The 16,157-nt window shown below is 42.3% G+C and overlaps 1 protein-coding gene across 1 annotated transcript in view; it reads left to right on the top strand.

Annotated features, from left to right (window-relative positions):
- The first annotated feature begins 13,537 nt into the window (after positions 1-13,537).
- The window catches only part of LOC148183321 (guanine nucleotide-binding protein G(q) subunit alpha), a 219,685-nt gene continuing 217,065 nt past the window's right edge, over positions 13,538-16,157 (top strand). The window contains exon 1 of the mRNA XM_088061427.1: positions 13,538-13,717. Coding sequence (XP_087917553.1) covers positions 13,571-13,717 — 147 coding nt within the window. The 5' untranslated portion in view covers positions 13,538-13,570. The remainder of the gene's footprint in view (positions 13,718-16,157) is intronic.

The raw sequence follows: 16,157 nt of genomic DNA, 5'->3' as shown, positions 1-16,157 counted from the left end.
GTGAAAGCAATTTGCTGAAAGGGTAAACACACAACTACAATTTGCTTTATAAATATAATAGCAACATAAAATTTCTGTTGGCAACTGTCTGTGTAGTGTTCAGACACAACTGTGTCCTGACAGGTCCACTTCTGATCCATGTCTGGAGTACCAAGGCTGTGTGGTGACTTCTCTGTTCACTGGATCTAATGTGTTCAGAGGCACACAGTCTGGCCAGATGGACAGGTGACCTTTTTGAACCTGTCACCAAAACACAGACACTTCTCCCTTTGAAGTTAATGAATTACACTAATCAAATTCTTTTAGGGCATCAATTTCCCCCGTTTTCTTAAAAAAAATAAAAATGAGATGTACTTCTGTTATGAACATCAACATCAACACAAAACCATATACACAATGAATAAGAACCTATACTAGTTAAAAATCAATTAAATCATAAACATTATTAATAACATATGTAATATGAAACTACTCTTAATTACTAAAACACTGCACCTGCATCCCATAGTTTGCAAACAGAAACAAAAAAAATCAGTGAAGGATTGGATAATCACCTCCGGAAATGATTCTCCAAGCTCACTTTAAAACTGATCCAGCTGTCATATTAATAGGGTCAAATTGCTGAGTCAAAAAGTGACTCAAATACTGATTTGGTACAGAAAACATCTGGATCTGTTGGTAAACATTCCGTCCAAGTAAAGTCAAGGCTTGGCCAGGGCCTAGGCTTTAAACTGGAAAGATGCCTCTTAACGTATTTCTAAAACAAGGTTCTCAATATTAGCAGCTATGAGATGCTTACAGCACAGCAAACTGTTAAAATGCATTTGTACAAATCAAATGATCAGAAGCCTTAGGTACCAGACCAATTAAATCATGCAGCAGTTGGTTTAATCTGAAGCCTCTTCCATGGCAGCTGATCCTCAGCAATGGTACATCTTCTTAAAATTCTGGAAACACTGAAAAATAAGGAAGCTATAAAAAACAAAAACTGCAGAAATTGCAACAAACAATAGAACTCCTGATGAAATCAAGGGTGTCACCAACTGCATTCACTTCTATCCACAAGCAGGTGTTCATCAGTGTTCTATCACAGCTGTTTTAGTTGTAGTTGTCTTCATCTCTCTAGGAAAATAACTATACTTTGCAGTTTAGACAATTGACTCAAATAAAACATAAAACAATTTAAATTAAACAATATTTAAACCTGTCCTATTTTAGGGCAAATTAGGGAGGAAAACTCCAAATGGGGATTTCCCCAGGGAAATGCCCCCTCCCCACCAACTGGTCCGGAAAAGGAAAAAAAAAATAATTCTTGGAGAGAAGTGGAAAAAGCTGTTTATTTAACAGAAATTGAATAATAATAAATAATAAAACCTCTTGCTGTTCGATGGGATGACAAGTCTAGGTAGAAAAGTCCTTTTCTTGTGGTGTAGCTCAGTTCGCTCAGGTCCTTATCAGTCCTTTCGGCGCTGGAAAGCGCCGAGGCCCAGGCCCCGGTGGGCTAAAGGCGTGAGCTCCCGGGGTTTGGCTGGGTGTTCAGTCCAGAGCAGGCTTGCACAGATCCAAGAGAAAAAAAGGAGGGAAAAAAAAAACAAAGGTCCAGGGAACTCTTCTGCCTCAGCTAGCTAAAGCTAACTAAAAGCCAGAGAGAAGCTCTGTCCCGCTGTCTGTCCATGCTGCCAATACCACAGTCCAGGAGCGGGATGTGGGGGAGTGATGTTTTTCCTTAACACAAACTGCGCACTTCTTCTTCCCCCCACTCTTGCTCTCAGAGCCAGTCTTAAAGGTGCAGAACTTTATATATAACATAAACCAGATGATTGGGGATACCAGTATCATAAAGTCACCCCAGGACATTCCACCCCTTATCCCCATATCGTCAACTTATTATCAAAATTAATATATATATTTTAACTCTACAACACATACATTATATACAGACAAGGGCATTCATTCATGATCTTTACCCAACCATCAGATCTCCCTGAGGTACACATTGTGTTGTTCCATCTTTCCACATTATCCACCATGTGCAACCCGGTCCCTGAGCAAGAACAACCCCACGAATGGGTTTGTCCGTACTCAAAGCAGAATTGATCCAAACTGTCTTTCCTAACAAACCTCTGAGATGTACCGCTGGGACTTTGTCTCCGTCTACTATATGCAGGGGCTTGGATTGGGCTGGGCCTGCTCGATTGGTGGAACCTCGGGTGTTAACTATCCATGTGGCCTTTGCTAGATGCTGCTCCCAATTTTTGAAAGATCCCCCACCCAACACTTTCAAGGTAGTCTTTAACAGTCCATTATACCTCTCCACTTTCCCAGCAGCAGGTGCATGGTAGGGGATATGGTACACTCACTCAATGCCATGTTCCCTAGCCCAGGTGTTTATAAGGTTATTCTTGAAATGAGTCTCACTGTCTGACTCAATCCTCTCAGGGGTGCCATGTCTCCAAAGGACCTGCTTTTCAAGTCGCAGGATGGTGTTACGGGCTGTAGCATGAGGCACAGGGTAGGTTTCCAACCATCCAGTGGTGGCTTCTACCATTGTGAGCATGTAGCGCTTGCCTTGGCGGGTTTGGGGCAGTGTGATATAGTCGATCTGCCAGGCTTCCCCATACCTATATTTGGACCAACGCCCACCGTACCAGAGGGGCTTCAACTGCTTGGACTGCTTGATCGTGGCATATGTCTCACAGTCATGGATAACCTGAGAAATACTGTCCATGGTTAGATCCACCCCTCGGTCTCGTGCCCACTTATAGGTGGCATCTCTACCCTGATGACCTGAGGCATCATGGGCCCATCGAGCTAGGAACAACTCTCCCTTGTGTTGCCAATCTAAGTCTATCTTTGACACCTCTATCTTTGCAGCCTGATCCACCTGCTCTTTGTTTCGGTGCTCTTCATTAGCCCTACTCTTGGGGACATGGGCATCTACATGACAGACCCTCACAGACAGTTTCTCTACCCTGGTGGCGATGTCTTTCCACTCATCAGCAGCCCAGATTTGCTTTCCTCTGCGTTGCCAGTTGGCCCTTTTCCACCTTTCCAGCCATCCCCACAGAGCATTGGCTACCATCCATGAATCAGTGTAGAGGTAGAGCTTTGGCCACTTCTCTCTTTCAGCAATGTCCAGGGCCAGTTGAACAGCTTTGAGTTCAGCAAGTTGGCTTGATCCACCTTCTCCTTCAGTGGCCTCTGCGACCTGTCGTGTTGGGCTCCATACGGCTGCTTTCCACTTCCGGTTCATCCCAACGATGCGACAGGAACCATCAGCGAACAGAGCATAGCATGTTTCTTCTGCTGGCAGCTGATTGTACGGTGGAGCTTCTTCAGTCCGTGTCACTTGTTCCTGCTCCTCTTCATCACTGAGACCAAAGTTTTCACCTTCTGGCCAGTTTGTAATTATCTCCAAAATCCCAGGGCGATTTGGGTTTCCAATACGGGCGCGCTGCGTGATGAGGGCGATCCACTTGCTCCATGTAGCGTCGGTGGTGTGGTGGGTAGAGGGAACCTTTGCTTTGAACATCCACCCCAGCACTGGCAGTCGGGGTGCCAGGAGGAGTTGTGCTTCTGTGCCAATCACTTCTGAGGCGGCTTGAACTCCTTCATAGGCAGCTAAGATTTCCTTCTCTGTGGGAGTGTAGTTGGCTTCGGACCCTCTGCAACTTCGGCTCCAGAATCCCAGTGGTCGGCCTCGAGTCTCCCCAGGCACTTTCTGCCAAAGGCTCCAGGACAGACCATGGCTCCCGGCTGCAGAGTAGAGCACGTTCTTCACATCTGGTCCTGTCCTGACTGGGCCAAGAGCTACTGCATGAGCAATCTCCTGCTTGATCTGAGCAAAGGCTTGCTGCTGTTCAGGGCCCCACTGGAAAGCATTCTTTTTGCAGGTGACCAGGTAAAGAGGGCTCACAATCTGACTGTACTCAGGAATGTGCATTCTCCAAAAACCTATGGCACCTAGGAAAGCTTGTGTTTCCTTCTTGTTGGCTGGTGGAGACATTGCTGTGATCTTGTTGATGACGTCAGTAGGAATCTGACGCTGTCCATCTTGCTACTTTACTCCCAGGAACTGAATCTCTAGAGCAGGTCCCTTAACTTTGCTCTTCTTGATGGCAAAACATGCTTTCAGGAGAACCTGGATGATCTTTTCTCCTTTCTCAAAGACCTCTTCAGCCGTCTTTCCCCAAACAATGATGTCATCTATGTACTGCAGATGTTCTGGAGCCTCACCCTTTTCCAGGGCAGCCTGGATCAGTCCATGGCAGATGGTGGGGCTGTGCTTCCACCCTTGGGGCAGTCGGTTCCAGGTGTATTGCACTCCCCTCCACGTGAAGGCAAACTGAGGCCTGCATTCTGCTGCCAGGGGAATGGAGAAAAATGCATTGGCAATGTCAATAGTGGCGTACCACTTTGCTGCCTTGGACTCCAGCTCATACTGGAGCTCCAGCATATCCGGCACGGCAGCGCTCAGCGGTGGAGTCACTTCATTCAATGCACGATAGTCCACAGTCAATCTCCATTCTCTGTCAGATTTACGTACAGGCCAGATGGGGCTGTTGAAGGGTGAGTGGGTTTTGCTGATCACCCCTTGGCTCTCTAGATCTCGGATCATCTTGTGGATGGGGATCACAGCATCTCAAGTTGTTCTATACTGTCGGTGGTGCACCGTCGAGGTGTCAATTGGTACTTGCTGTTTTTCTACTTTTAGGAGTCCTACTGTAGATGGGTTCTCTGACAGTCCAGGCAAGGTGTTCAATTGCTTGATGCCCTCTGTCTCTACAGCTGCTATCCCAAATGCCCACCTAAGCCCCTTTGGGTCCTTAAAATACCCGCTTTGGAGGTAGTCTATGCCCAAAATGCATGGGGCCTCTGGGCCAGTCACAATGGGATGTTTCTTCCACTCATTTCCAGTCAGGCTCACATCAGCTTCCACTAAAGTAAAGTCCTGTGATCCCCCTGTCACACCAGCAATAGAAACAGATTCTGCCCCTACATGTCTTGATGGGATTAGGGTGCACTGTGCACCAGTGTCAACCAAGGCCTCATATTTTCGTGGTTCTGATGTGCCAGGCCAACGAATCCACACAGTCCAAAAGACACGGTTTTCCCTAGCCTCTACCTGGCTAGAGGCAGGGCCCCTCTAAGCCTGGTCATCCTTCTTTCCTTGTGTATATGTCTTGGAGATTCCTTCAAGGGAATCAGACATGTCATCATCATACTTGTCAGTTTGACTACAGGCTACTGGAGCGGCTTTCTTTTTGGTGGAGTATCCCCCCTGAGTCTTGCTGTCTTCCAATTCAAGCATCCGTTTTGCCAGAGCAGCAGTAGATTTTCCATTCCCATCTTTTCATGTTTTCTCCACAGTCACGTAGGAAAAACCACAGCTCAGCTCGTAGCTTTTTCTCCCTGTTTGGAGAACTTCTGCGTTGAGTACCAGAGCTCCTGGTCTGTACTGTCGAGACTGGAAGAAGGTCCTCCCTGAGTTTCTTGAAATTCTCCTCCATTTTGTCTTGGAAGTTTTGCATATCTGTTCTCACAGTTGCAGTCGTTGCCTGCATGGGGCCATGCACTGTATCTGCATATGCTCGAAGCTTCTTCGCCATATCCAGCATGGTCTCCTCCCTGTCATCCCGCTTCATTGTTGCTAAAGCAGAAGCGTATTCTTGTGGCCCAAGTCGAACAAGTTTTCGCCACATCACAGATGTACATGGCACCAAGTCTGGATTTCTAGTACCTAAGTCACTCACAAAGACAATCTCTACTATTGCCATTTCTCTCAAACGCTGAATCCCTTGTTCTATGGTTTTCCAAGGAGTTTGCTGTATATAGAGATCATCTGCACACAGATATCTTTGCGCCACACTTCTTAGGACCCGTTCCCAGAGACTATAAGGGTCAGGCCCCCTCATCATTCCTTGGTCGATAACCGGATCGTGTGACAGGGATCCCAGATGCCTCGCTTCAGTGCCATCCAGAACTGTAGCCTCACCTGCAGCATCCCACAGACGGACCAACTAATTATAGATTCATCAGGTCGTCGAGTGTAATCTTTTCTCAGGCCACGAAGGTCCTTCAGGGAGAAAGGTTCACCAGTGCCTTCTGATTTTTGATCAGTTGCTGGTCTTGAGGGTCCTTCCCCCGCATCACCATTATCATCATCTACTGGCCGATCGGTTTTGGTTTTGAATTTCATGCCTCTCGTGGTAGGAGCAACAGACACTGGCTTAAGCTCACTGTCTGGTTTGGCTGCTAGCTTGGCTGCAGCCTGAGTGACTGGGGTAGCTGCTGATTTATCTGCCTGCCCCACAGTATCTAGCAGCGTGCAATAAGCATACGCTAGGGCCCAGCTTATTGCAATGATATTTTTCTCCTTAGAATCATCATAGCAATTCTCTTCCAGATATTTCCCTACTTCATCTGGGTTCTGAATTTGTTCATGTGAAAATTCCCTGGCTGGGGGACCAGAAAATTTCTTCAGAGTTCGGCCCATTCTCTCCCATTCTCTACACCACTCAGGATTTCCCACACCTGAGTCTACTTCTGGGGCAGGGGTCTCGTTGGCTCCTCTGGATATCTCAGCCCTCACTCTAGAGAAGTTGCAGACCATATAGAGGAAGCTTAACAGCTGAACTAACAGGAAAGTGACCAGGAATGTGGTATCCTTAACACTCAGGGGAAACTGGATATTCTCAAAGAGGGACATAATAGATTAAAAGGAGAAGAAGGAAAGGCTGAAAAGCCTCATCCCCTGCTCCTCCTCTAACAAACTGGGTGCAATTACCAATAAACTCCCAAAATGTGCTACTGGGACTGGGAGGCAGGGTTGGGTGAAGAAACCATAAGCCAAACATACCTGACAGAAACTTCACTAGTTTTATGAACTTCCTATAAATCAGTATCACTGAGCCCAGCACAATAACCATTCTAATCCGTACCCCTCTACTGTGAAAGAGGGCAAAGACAGGTATTAAAACCTCAAAAAATTCTAGGGACCAGATCCACATGAAGGCCTCCACCCCGAGAGATATTATGTATCCAAACAACATGGCTACTGACTGCTTTATCCCAATACAGAATAAATACAAATAAAAATCGGTACAGGTTTTTCCACTTTCTCTTGCCCCACGTTTGGCGCCAAAAACTGTATTTGTCCTAGTTTAGGGCAAATTAAGGAGGAAAACTCCAAATGGGGATTTCCCCAGGGAAATGCCCCCTCCCCATCAACTGGTCCGGAAAAGGAAAAAAAAAAAAATTCTTGGAAAGAAGTGGAAAAAGCTGTTTATTTAACAGAAATTGAATAATAATAAATAATAAAACCTCTTGCTGTTCGATGGGATGACAAGTCTAGGAAGAAAAGTCCTTTTCTTGTGGTGTAGCTCGGTTCGCTCAGGTCCTTATCAGTCCTTTCGGCGCTGGAAAGCGCCGAGGCCCAGGCCCCGGTGGGCTAAAGGCGTGAGCTCCCGGGGTTTGGCTGGGTGTTCAGTCCAGAGCAGGCTTGCACAGATCCAAGAGGAAAAAAGGAGGGAAAAAAAAACCAAAGGTCCAGGGAACTCCTCAGCTAGCTAAAACTAACTAAAAGCCAGAGAGAAGCGCTGTCCCGCTGTCTGTCCATGCTGTCGACACCACAGTCCAGGAGCGGGATGTGGGGGAGTGATGTTTTTCCTTAACACAAACTGCACGCTTCTTCTTCCCCCCACTCTTGCTCTCAGAGCCAGTCTTAAAGGTGCAGAACTTAATATATAAAATAAACCAGACGATTGGGGATACCAGAATCATAAAGTCACCCCAGGAGAAAACCTAACAATAATTATTTATGACAAAAGGAAATAACAAACTTAACCTTAAAAGAATATCTAAGTTATAAAACTTAATTTAAAAACATTCAAGCCTAAACATAATAAAACTATTCTTAATTCTATTAACACTTAATCTATATTAAATAAAAACATAACTTAATCTTATTCTGTTACTACAAAAAGCAACTAAAAGTTTGATATGTACCTTTTAAACACAATATAACAATAACATGGATTCACTATAAAGATTATAAAAATGTAACAAATGCATCACAATTCTATGTCATCTAGCTTTAAGAATAACCCACAATAACTGCAAATGTTACTAAAAATACTTATTCATAACAGAAATTTGCCTAGTATATGCTTAAATTGGTTAGGATTTTAAAGCGCAGTTTTTCTAGAGAAAAACCACAACAACACAGGATTTGGCAAGTTGCCATTCAGCTTTTTTAGCACTTTTCAGAAACATACAGTCCAATTCTTAAACTAAAATCCAAAATCCAAATTTGTATATATGCAGTTATACAGCTTTTCCTAGAAGCTGTAAATCACACCATATTTTAACCTTAGGTTCTAAAACCTCTAAAACTTCTGTTAAACACTCTTTTTTTTTTTTTACTTTCAAGGAATCACAATAACTTGTCTAGTAAAACTCTAAAAACTGCAACTGCATAAACTCATAATTACTTAAAACACAAAATTAACTCTAAAAGGGTATATAAAAACATTTTGAAAACACAATAAAACATGATTTTTAACAAACTGGGTACTATCCCGGTGCTTTTTCATAGGGAGCGGGGGGGGTTGGACTGCCCGCTCTGCTGCTGCTCTCTGCTGCTGTTATCTCTCTTCAAATTCTCCACATGCTCTCGCAGAGAGGAAAGATGGAGAGAAAGAAAAAACACCTCACAAAGTTAACTTTAACAAATGCAGTTTTTTCTCTCAATTTCTCTCTCGCTGTTTGCAGATAGAGGAAAAAAGGGCACGATTTTACAAAAGCAGGCGATGTTACACGAAAAGTCTCTCACGGCCAGGTGCTAACAACGGCGATCATTGCAGCTTATCAGTGTGGCCTTGGAACTTTTCTTGTGCTGCTTCTACCCCCAGGGTGCCTTTGTTCTCTGCTCACACCTCAGTGCTCCCCCATGTCCCCCTGGTTCGGGGGGAAACCAGTCTAAATTTGGCTTCTTTTCTTCCAGGGTAGTAAAGTTGGAACTTAAATAAGATTGTAGTGTTAAAAGTGACTCCAAAAATGAAGCAAATAGTTCCGAATGTATCACATCCTGCCATAACTGAACAGATTCTGTTTGCTGTTTCAGCGTTCGCTGTGGAACTTTTTTCTCATTCTTTTCTTCTCTTTGACTCTTCCTCCCTCTCTCCAAGGGCAGCATAGATAGAAGTGCTTGCCCAGAAGTGGAAGGTAAAGGCATCTGCCGCTGTGATGCAGGTAGAATTACGGGGCTCACAGCCTCAGCATATCTCGCTTTTCTGTTTTTTAAGGTATTAATTACAATCTGCCAAGTTCAACCGAGAGACACAGTGTCCTTGTTCTTTTCCATAATTGCCGTTTCCCATATCAGAACTGATATATCAGTCCGTTCTTTCACTGCAAAAAGCAGTGAGAGCACTGCAAAATGCCTGTGACAATTAGCCCATATAATGAGCATATCTAGGTCCTTTTCACGGGCTGCTTCGCCTGGTTTAACGAGGATGCTAAGAAGCAGTTTTTTCACCGCCGCACATTCCGCTTCCATGCTAGCGGCAAACAGCGGGAGGGAAGGTTGCGACCCTTCTACTATGCCCCCACACCTCGATCTCCCCCAGCAACCTGAATTTCCACGTCCAACCGCACCGCGTCTCTCCGCGCTCAGGCTGCCTATCCGGTGCCGATCCGCGCCCGTGGCTTCCCGTGCCCAGATCCACTCCGCTGGCTCCAAAGCCCCTCTGCCCGCAGGAGGCCCCTGGTCGGAGCGCCAGATTTTGAGAGACCGCCAGCTTATTCACCAGCCTTCACAGAAGTAAACGTGAACCCCGTTTATTTCTATCTTTAGCACACCTTTTATAGGGTTCAACAGGGTCCGCGGGCAGAGCAAGCTACTATTGGCCAGTACACACACAGGTTTACATTTTTTCTCCTACACACAAGGATATTGTTTTGCTTTACTCTCTCTTCTGCAGGAAGGTTTCAAGGACTTTAGCCTTTAATATCACTACTTATTTCAAAGGCTGGTTTGTGCATACAGGCCTTTACTAATATATAAAATATATCAACACTTTCTTTGTCCTGGTAGTCAAGTATTATATCATAAATGAAGCCTGAAATTTTTATAAAAATGATGAAAATAAAATCTAGGCTGAAAGGCTAAGTACTGCATGCATTTAAATTGTGAAAAACGAGGTTCACTCTCTTAATAAATTATAAAAAGTTTAATATAAACAAAAAGACAATTAGGAGACAAAGAAAATAAACCAAAGGGTTAAAACTGTCGGGTGCCCTGGCACGTTGCCAGGAACACACTTGATATCTTTGGAGCACTCTATCCCCTCCTGCTGTGTGCATTTAATGCATATTCAAACTTTTCCAAGAAATATTTTGCATGGCCACTCCTTGGTTCCACCTTTTTATAACTTTTCTCTACAAGTGGTCAGTGCTGATAACAGTCTGGGCTTCCTCCTCCTGCTGCTGGTAACAGTCTGGGTTCCATTGTCCTTCTGCTGATAAGAGCTTGGGCCCCACTGTCTTGCCCTCTGGGGTTATCTTGCTTTGTGCAGAGGGACATAGCTCTAACGTTCGAAATTCTTCTACGCCTAAAACTTGCTAGCAAGAGAAAAAGGACAGACATAGCGAAAATCATATAACATACAATATTCATCCTAATACTTGCAAAAGCCAATATCACAATATGGATTTATAACAAAATGCATTGCATTTCTTAGTGAGCTAAATGGCTAGGTGAACATAGAGCATTCATATGGCTGTGCAACTGTTTTAAATTTCAGTTCCTTCTTGTCGCTCTATTAGGAACAGCTGGGACTGAGCAACACAGACTCTCTAGGAGTCGGTTAGGAGAATATCTCATAGTTTATTATTTCAGCTCTGTTTTATAGACTGATCCGTGGAAAGTACAGAAAGGAAACTCTCATTGGTCAGCAAACCACTACACCACCATCACTGGTCAGTGGTGCACACCACCCCCTGACTTTCTCCTGCAAAGAAAACAAGGGACAGACAAACAGCACCTGGCAAGGCTGTTTTCTGTCTCTGAGGATTGTTTTGAGTCCTCCCATGAGTTTCTCAGGCTAGCTTCTCAGGCAGGACTGAGAGCTATGTGGCCTGTAATTTCTACAGGCTCTCTGTTTCAGAGTTAGACACAGAGTCCACACCTTCTTATAAAGTATTCATATGATTTGTTTGCTTAGATAAGCTGCTAATCACAGAGACTGAATTTTGCCAAAGGAAAAATGCTGTGTGATATGTTTTGTGCTGGTTTGTATTAATTGATATTTGGTGAGGATAGAAAAAGTCACCCACGGAAATAATTTTTCTAGGAGGGGGCTTCTAAGAACTTCCTCTGCTTAGCAAAAAACAATAGCTGGCTAGCTCTGAGAATTGACAACCTATTAAACCATTTAGAAGCTGGGTTCGCCTCTGTGAAATCCACATTTTAAAAACAGGCAAGCCCAGGAAATCTCTCTCTTGCTTCCAGCCTTGAAAGGTAACTGAGCTTCCTGACAGGGCTGTCCCCACTCTGCCTCAGCCTTCGCAGCCTGGCAGGGCCGGACCAGACCCCAACGGGGGATGGGAGATAGCGGGGCCCCAGCCGAAGCTGGGCTAGTTCACAGCTGCTAACATCTTGCTGACACCAAGCCCTGTCCCCGCCACTGGCCCGTGCCGAGCCAAGGTCCACCAGGCCCTGGGAATGGCTCTGGGCCTGGCCAGGCCTCCTCTGCCACGCCTCTCCCCCAGCGGCTGCCGGGGAAGAGGGAGGGGCCCAGCATGGCCTGAAATCCATCACTGTGACTGTTTCAGCCACTGCCCATCACCATCAGCAGGCCTGGACAAGATATTAACCCTTTCACTGCACAGATGAGTCTTACAGACCTTGATCCTCTTTCAAGGGAGAGAAATGGACAGAGTGATGACATGTAGAAAGACAACATGAGGACACCAAGGTCAGTAAAGAAGGAGTCAAGTTTTAGATGAAAGGAGGATGAGGAGATGCCCTAGTATTGGGGCTGAAAGTTCTTTTGGTAAGGCCACGAAGATGGACTATGATACACTAAAATATCCCCTTTATTTCATGAGAAAGTATGGAGGGATGGAGTGTTCAAACTGTAGATGTCAACAGAAGCATCCATGATGAAGCAGAGTAGATGCTGAAAGAGCTGTGATCCCATGAGAAGCTTGAACAGAGAGAGAGATGAGAGTGATGAAGACCCTTGCCCCCAGGGAGAGGAGAAGACCTCTGTTCTCAGAGATAAAGATGATCGCAGAGATAGATTAAGAGAACCTTTGCTTTTGAACAGCTCATCCTTAAAATAATACCCCATAATTTGACATGGCCCATTAATTCAGCTGTGGGAAAGGTGTGAAAATGAGACAAGCTTCAGGATTGCAGATTTTTTCCTGGGCAGCTGCTATTCATGGAAATTAAAAGCCACGAGAGAACTGTTTCTTGTGGAGAAGTCTCAATGGCTTGATGAGAGAAAACTCCTCTCCCTAAAAGAACTGATGAAAGACTATTGTAGAAGTAGTAACTGATTTAAAATCCCAGGTTTTGTCTCTACGTGGTCAGTTGGGAAGGAAAAGAAGTCGGGCAGGGGGAGGAAAAGTGTTGTAAAGGTTTTCTTCTGATTCTTATTATGCTTTTAGTTCTGTTAATAAAGCTTTCTTCATACCCTTTAAGTTTTGAGCCTGTTTTGCCCTGCTCCTAATCCATATCTCACAGCAAGAAATAAATGAGTGCACTGCTGATTTTAGCCAGCGCTAGACCCACCACATTATTTGGTGCGTTGGCCGGGAATCTCAAATTGGCAAACATAAACCACTACAATTCCAAACAAGCAAATTTTAACTTTAAATTGGTAAACATGCAGAATAATAATTTATTAGTTATTTATGCTTTGTGTAAGGTACAAAGGCACAAAGAAATTTAAAGGAAGTAATGACTCTCCATTAACAAATACAAGGCAAATTTTACTTAAAGCTGATTTTATATATTTCTGAGGTTGAAGTTTGCACAACTGTAACTGTTATATTATTTGGCTTTCTAACAAATGTATGTATTAGTTGTATATTGCTGCTTACCATAATGTTCTGAAAGTTGGCCATGCAAGCTAATTTTTGTTCTTATTCAAAGATTTTTTTGTGATAGAACATCTAATAGTAATTCCCTATAGTTGAGAACTATATATTCGGAAATAGAATTTTATGCTTATAATTTTAAATACACAGTGGTGTATTCTAGATTCTTTTGAGAATATATTTTGTTTTAGTTAACCCATTGCTACTTTTTTTCTGCTTCTATTTTGTCTTCAAAATAAAAGTTTTAATTCACTGTTGCTTCAGTTTTTACTGTGTTACTGCTGTCTTGATATTGAAGCAAGCACCTTGTAAGCACCATAACCACTTGACAGTGTTTTGCCCTGCACTGAACAAGCTGTCCACTTTGTGCAGAAGTCATGTTTGTATCCATTGGCTGAAGTATATTCTTATTTGTCTTGCAGGCACAGGAGAGAGTGGAAAAAGCACATTCATCAAACAGATGAGAATCATTCATGGATCAGGTTACTCTGATGAAGACAAAAGGAGCTTTACGAAATTGGTGTACCAGAATATATTTACAGCAATGCAGGCCATGATCAGAGCCATGGATACCCTCAAAATCCCATACAAGTATGACCATAATAAGGTGAGATTTTTGTTTATTTCCATAGCTGATTTTTTTCCTCTTTTATCTTTAGGAAATGTACTGAAGGTCTCTAAAAATTATAAATCACAATTTATATTCTACCTAAAGTTTAGAAGAAAAGGGCTTCTTCCAGTCCTGCCTCTAGTTCTCTGCCCTTTGCACTGCTCTGACAACACAGGTTCCGTTCTTATCAAGATATTTGGGGGGTTTGTCATAGAAAGAGGGTAGAGGGCAGACTGCTGTTTGCCTGTGACTTTAATTATCTTTTTTCCTTTCCTCCCAGCTCATGTTCTGGCCAGAGCACAGTTAAGTAATTTTTCTGGTTTATACCAGTACTACTTAAGGTTTTCCATTAATATTAGGGGGGGGGGGAAATTTAACTAGAAAAATAGGTGGGAATATCTGCTTGTGTGTGAGTATATTATAAAATACAACTTTTGATACAAGGCCTTAGAATAAGCAAATTCTTTTGAAAGTAATGACATCATTGAAATTTGGAAAGAAAATACATTTAAAGTATTTTGTAAGGTTTATCTTTGATTAACCTGACTTTCAATTTTTGTTCCATTCAAAAATTTGCCATTTAAAATCAAATGTATAACTGGTATAACTAGTATTAAAATGGAAATTTGCATGTGTATTTCAGCTCCATGTTTTTGCTGTATATAAAGCACTGAATTTCCTAACAAGCTGACTTGAAAACTTAGATGATTGTGAAGCGCACTTTTTTTTTTCAGAATTGGTACTGTCATTTTGCTGTAGTATATGAAAGTCCTAATCATAAATTAGTAAATTATTTTCTTGTATTATACTGCAAAGTGTATATTCTACAGTTATTGTTCAAATTGACTGTTCAATTTATATAGGCTGTTTTTGTATAGTTGTAGTGAATTAGATGTGTCATAGCTGTATATGTGTGGCTGAACCTTTCTAATTAGAGCTGTTCATTTCTCTATATAAAAATACCCTGACTTAAAGTGAGTAACTTTGCACTCACCTCCTTCACAAACATTTCCATCAGTTCTAGGTGTGGATTAAAGTACAAGTTGCCAAAGTTGCCAGGTTCTAGATGCAATTCCTTTAAAAACTTGGGGATCTTTTAATTCAAGGAAATTAAAAATGCAAACTTATTTCTCCACCTCCCTCCTTTTTTTTCTCCATTGAGAAGGTAAATTCATTAGCCTTGCAACCTAAAAAACACAGGAAAGGCATTTCCTATTAATTTAAATCTCATATAAAAAAATTGGTCTCTAGAGAATATCTCAAATTTCGAGTAACTGCATATTTTTAGCACAGTAGTTGTCTTGCACAGTAGCTTAGAAAACTACAGCTCAAGCTGATGTTTGTATGGCTGAGCCTAAAGAAAAGAGAATAAAGTGACACTTATCAAATTCAAAAAGTCCAGTTGACAGTTGTGATCTTTGTAGAGTGTAAAAAAATGACATCCAGGCTGGATATTTTTTATATCAGTATAGGAAGAAGCATGTTGAAAGTTAAGGAAGTTAGTTTTTCCAGTGGTGTGTTGGCTTCATAGTCAGTGATATAATTAAAGAGACAGTCTGAAATTCATTGTCCTATATTATAATAATCTTGCATCTTTGAAATATTTATTATTAGAATAGTGAAAGTCAATTGAGAAATGTAAACATTACTGTTTATATTGTAATGTCTCAAAACTGATGATAAGGCATTGTATCATACTTCATCACACTTTTCATCACACTTTTTTGTCTTGTCAGTTTCAGAATATGATCTCTACTGAGCTTTAAGATAATAGGTGAGGGTTATCTCTTAGGGATGTGACATAGGAAATGGTGGCTTATGGATTGGGTTTTTAGTTTCCATTTGAGTAAACTGTTACTGTTTCCATTTTTTTTTAACCAGAAATTTTGAATTTTTTTATACATCTTGAATTTTGGAGAAGCAGTTTATAAAATACAGAAAAGCCTTACGTGGGGTCTTTTGGTCCTGTTTTTTTTCAGAAATGGACTTGAGCAGTTCTCGAAATTGCCTGACTGCAAAGTTTTTGTGAATGTACAATAGTAACTCATGTGCAACCACTGACATGCAAATTCAATTTTAAAACATCTTATATATATTTTAAATCATTTTAAAAATTGTCTTTTTAGAAATCTGACCTGTGTATTTATGCTCCTGTCAATCTTTTCAAATTCTGAATTAAGACATTAACTTTAATTTTTTTATCTTCTGACATTCCCAGTGTTGTCCATAGTGGCTTAGAAGTCATTGCTCCAGGTAATGTAGTCCCCCATTTCTCCTTTTCTATCTTTCTTCATGTCTAATATTGCTGAAGGAAGGCTTTTTATTTTTCCTCTCCTGTTGTTACAGAACTTTTACTAAATAAATGTACTACTGTACTAGAGAACTGCTACTACTTTTACCCATTATTGTTCCCTTTCAGTGTAATTTCCAGAAGACA

The sequence above is a fragment of the Pseudopodoces humilis genome, chromosome 12 (genome assembly GCF_049639895.1).
Source record: "Pseudopodoces humilis isolate 2021_Gansu_Grassland_sample_001 chromosome 12, ASM4963989v1, whole genome shotgun sequence".
In the NCBI taxonomy this organism is placed as follows: Eukaryota; Metazoa; Chordata; class Aves; order Passeriformes; family Paridae; genus Pseudopodoces; species Pseudopodoces humilis.
This window is presented reverse-complemented; position numbering and strand designations above follow the sequence as displayed.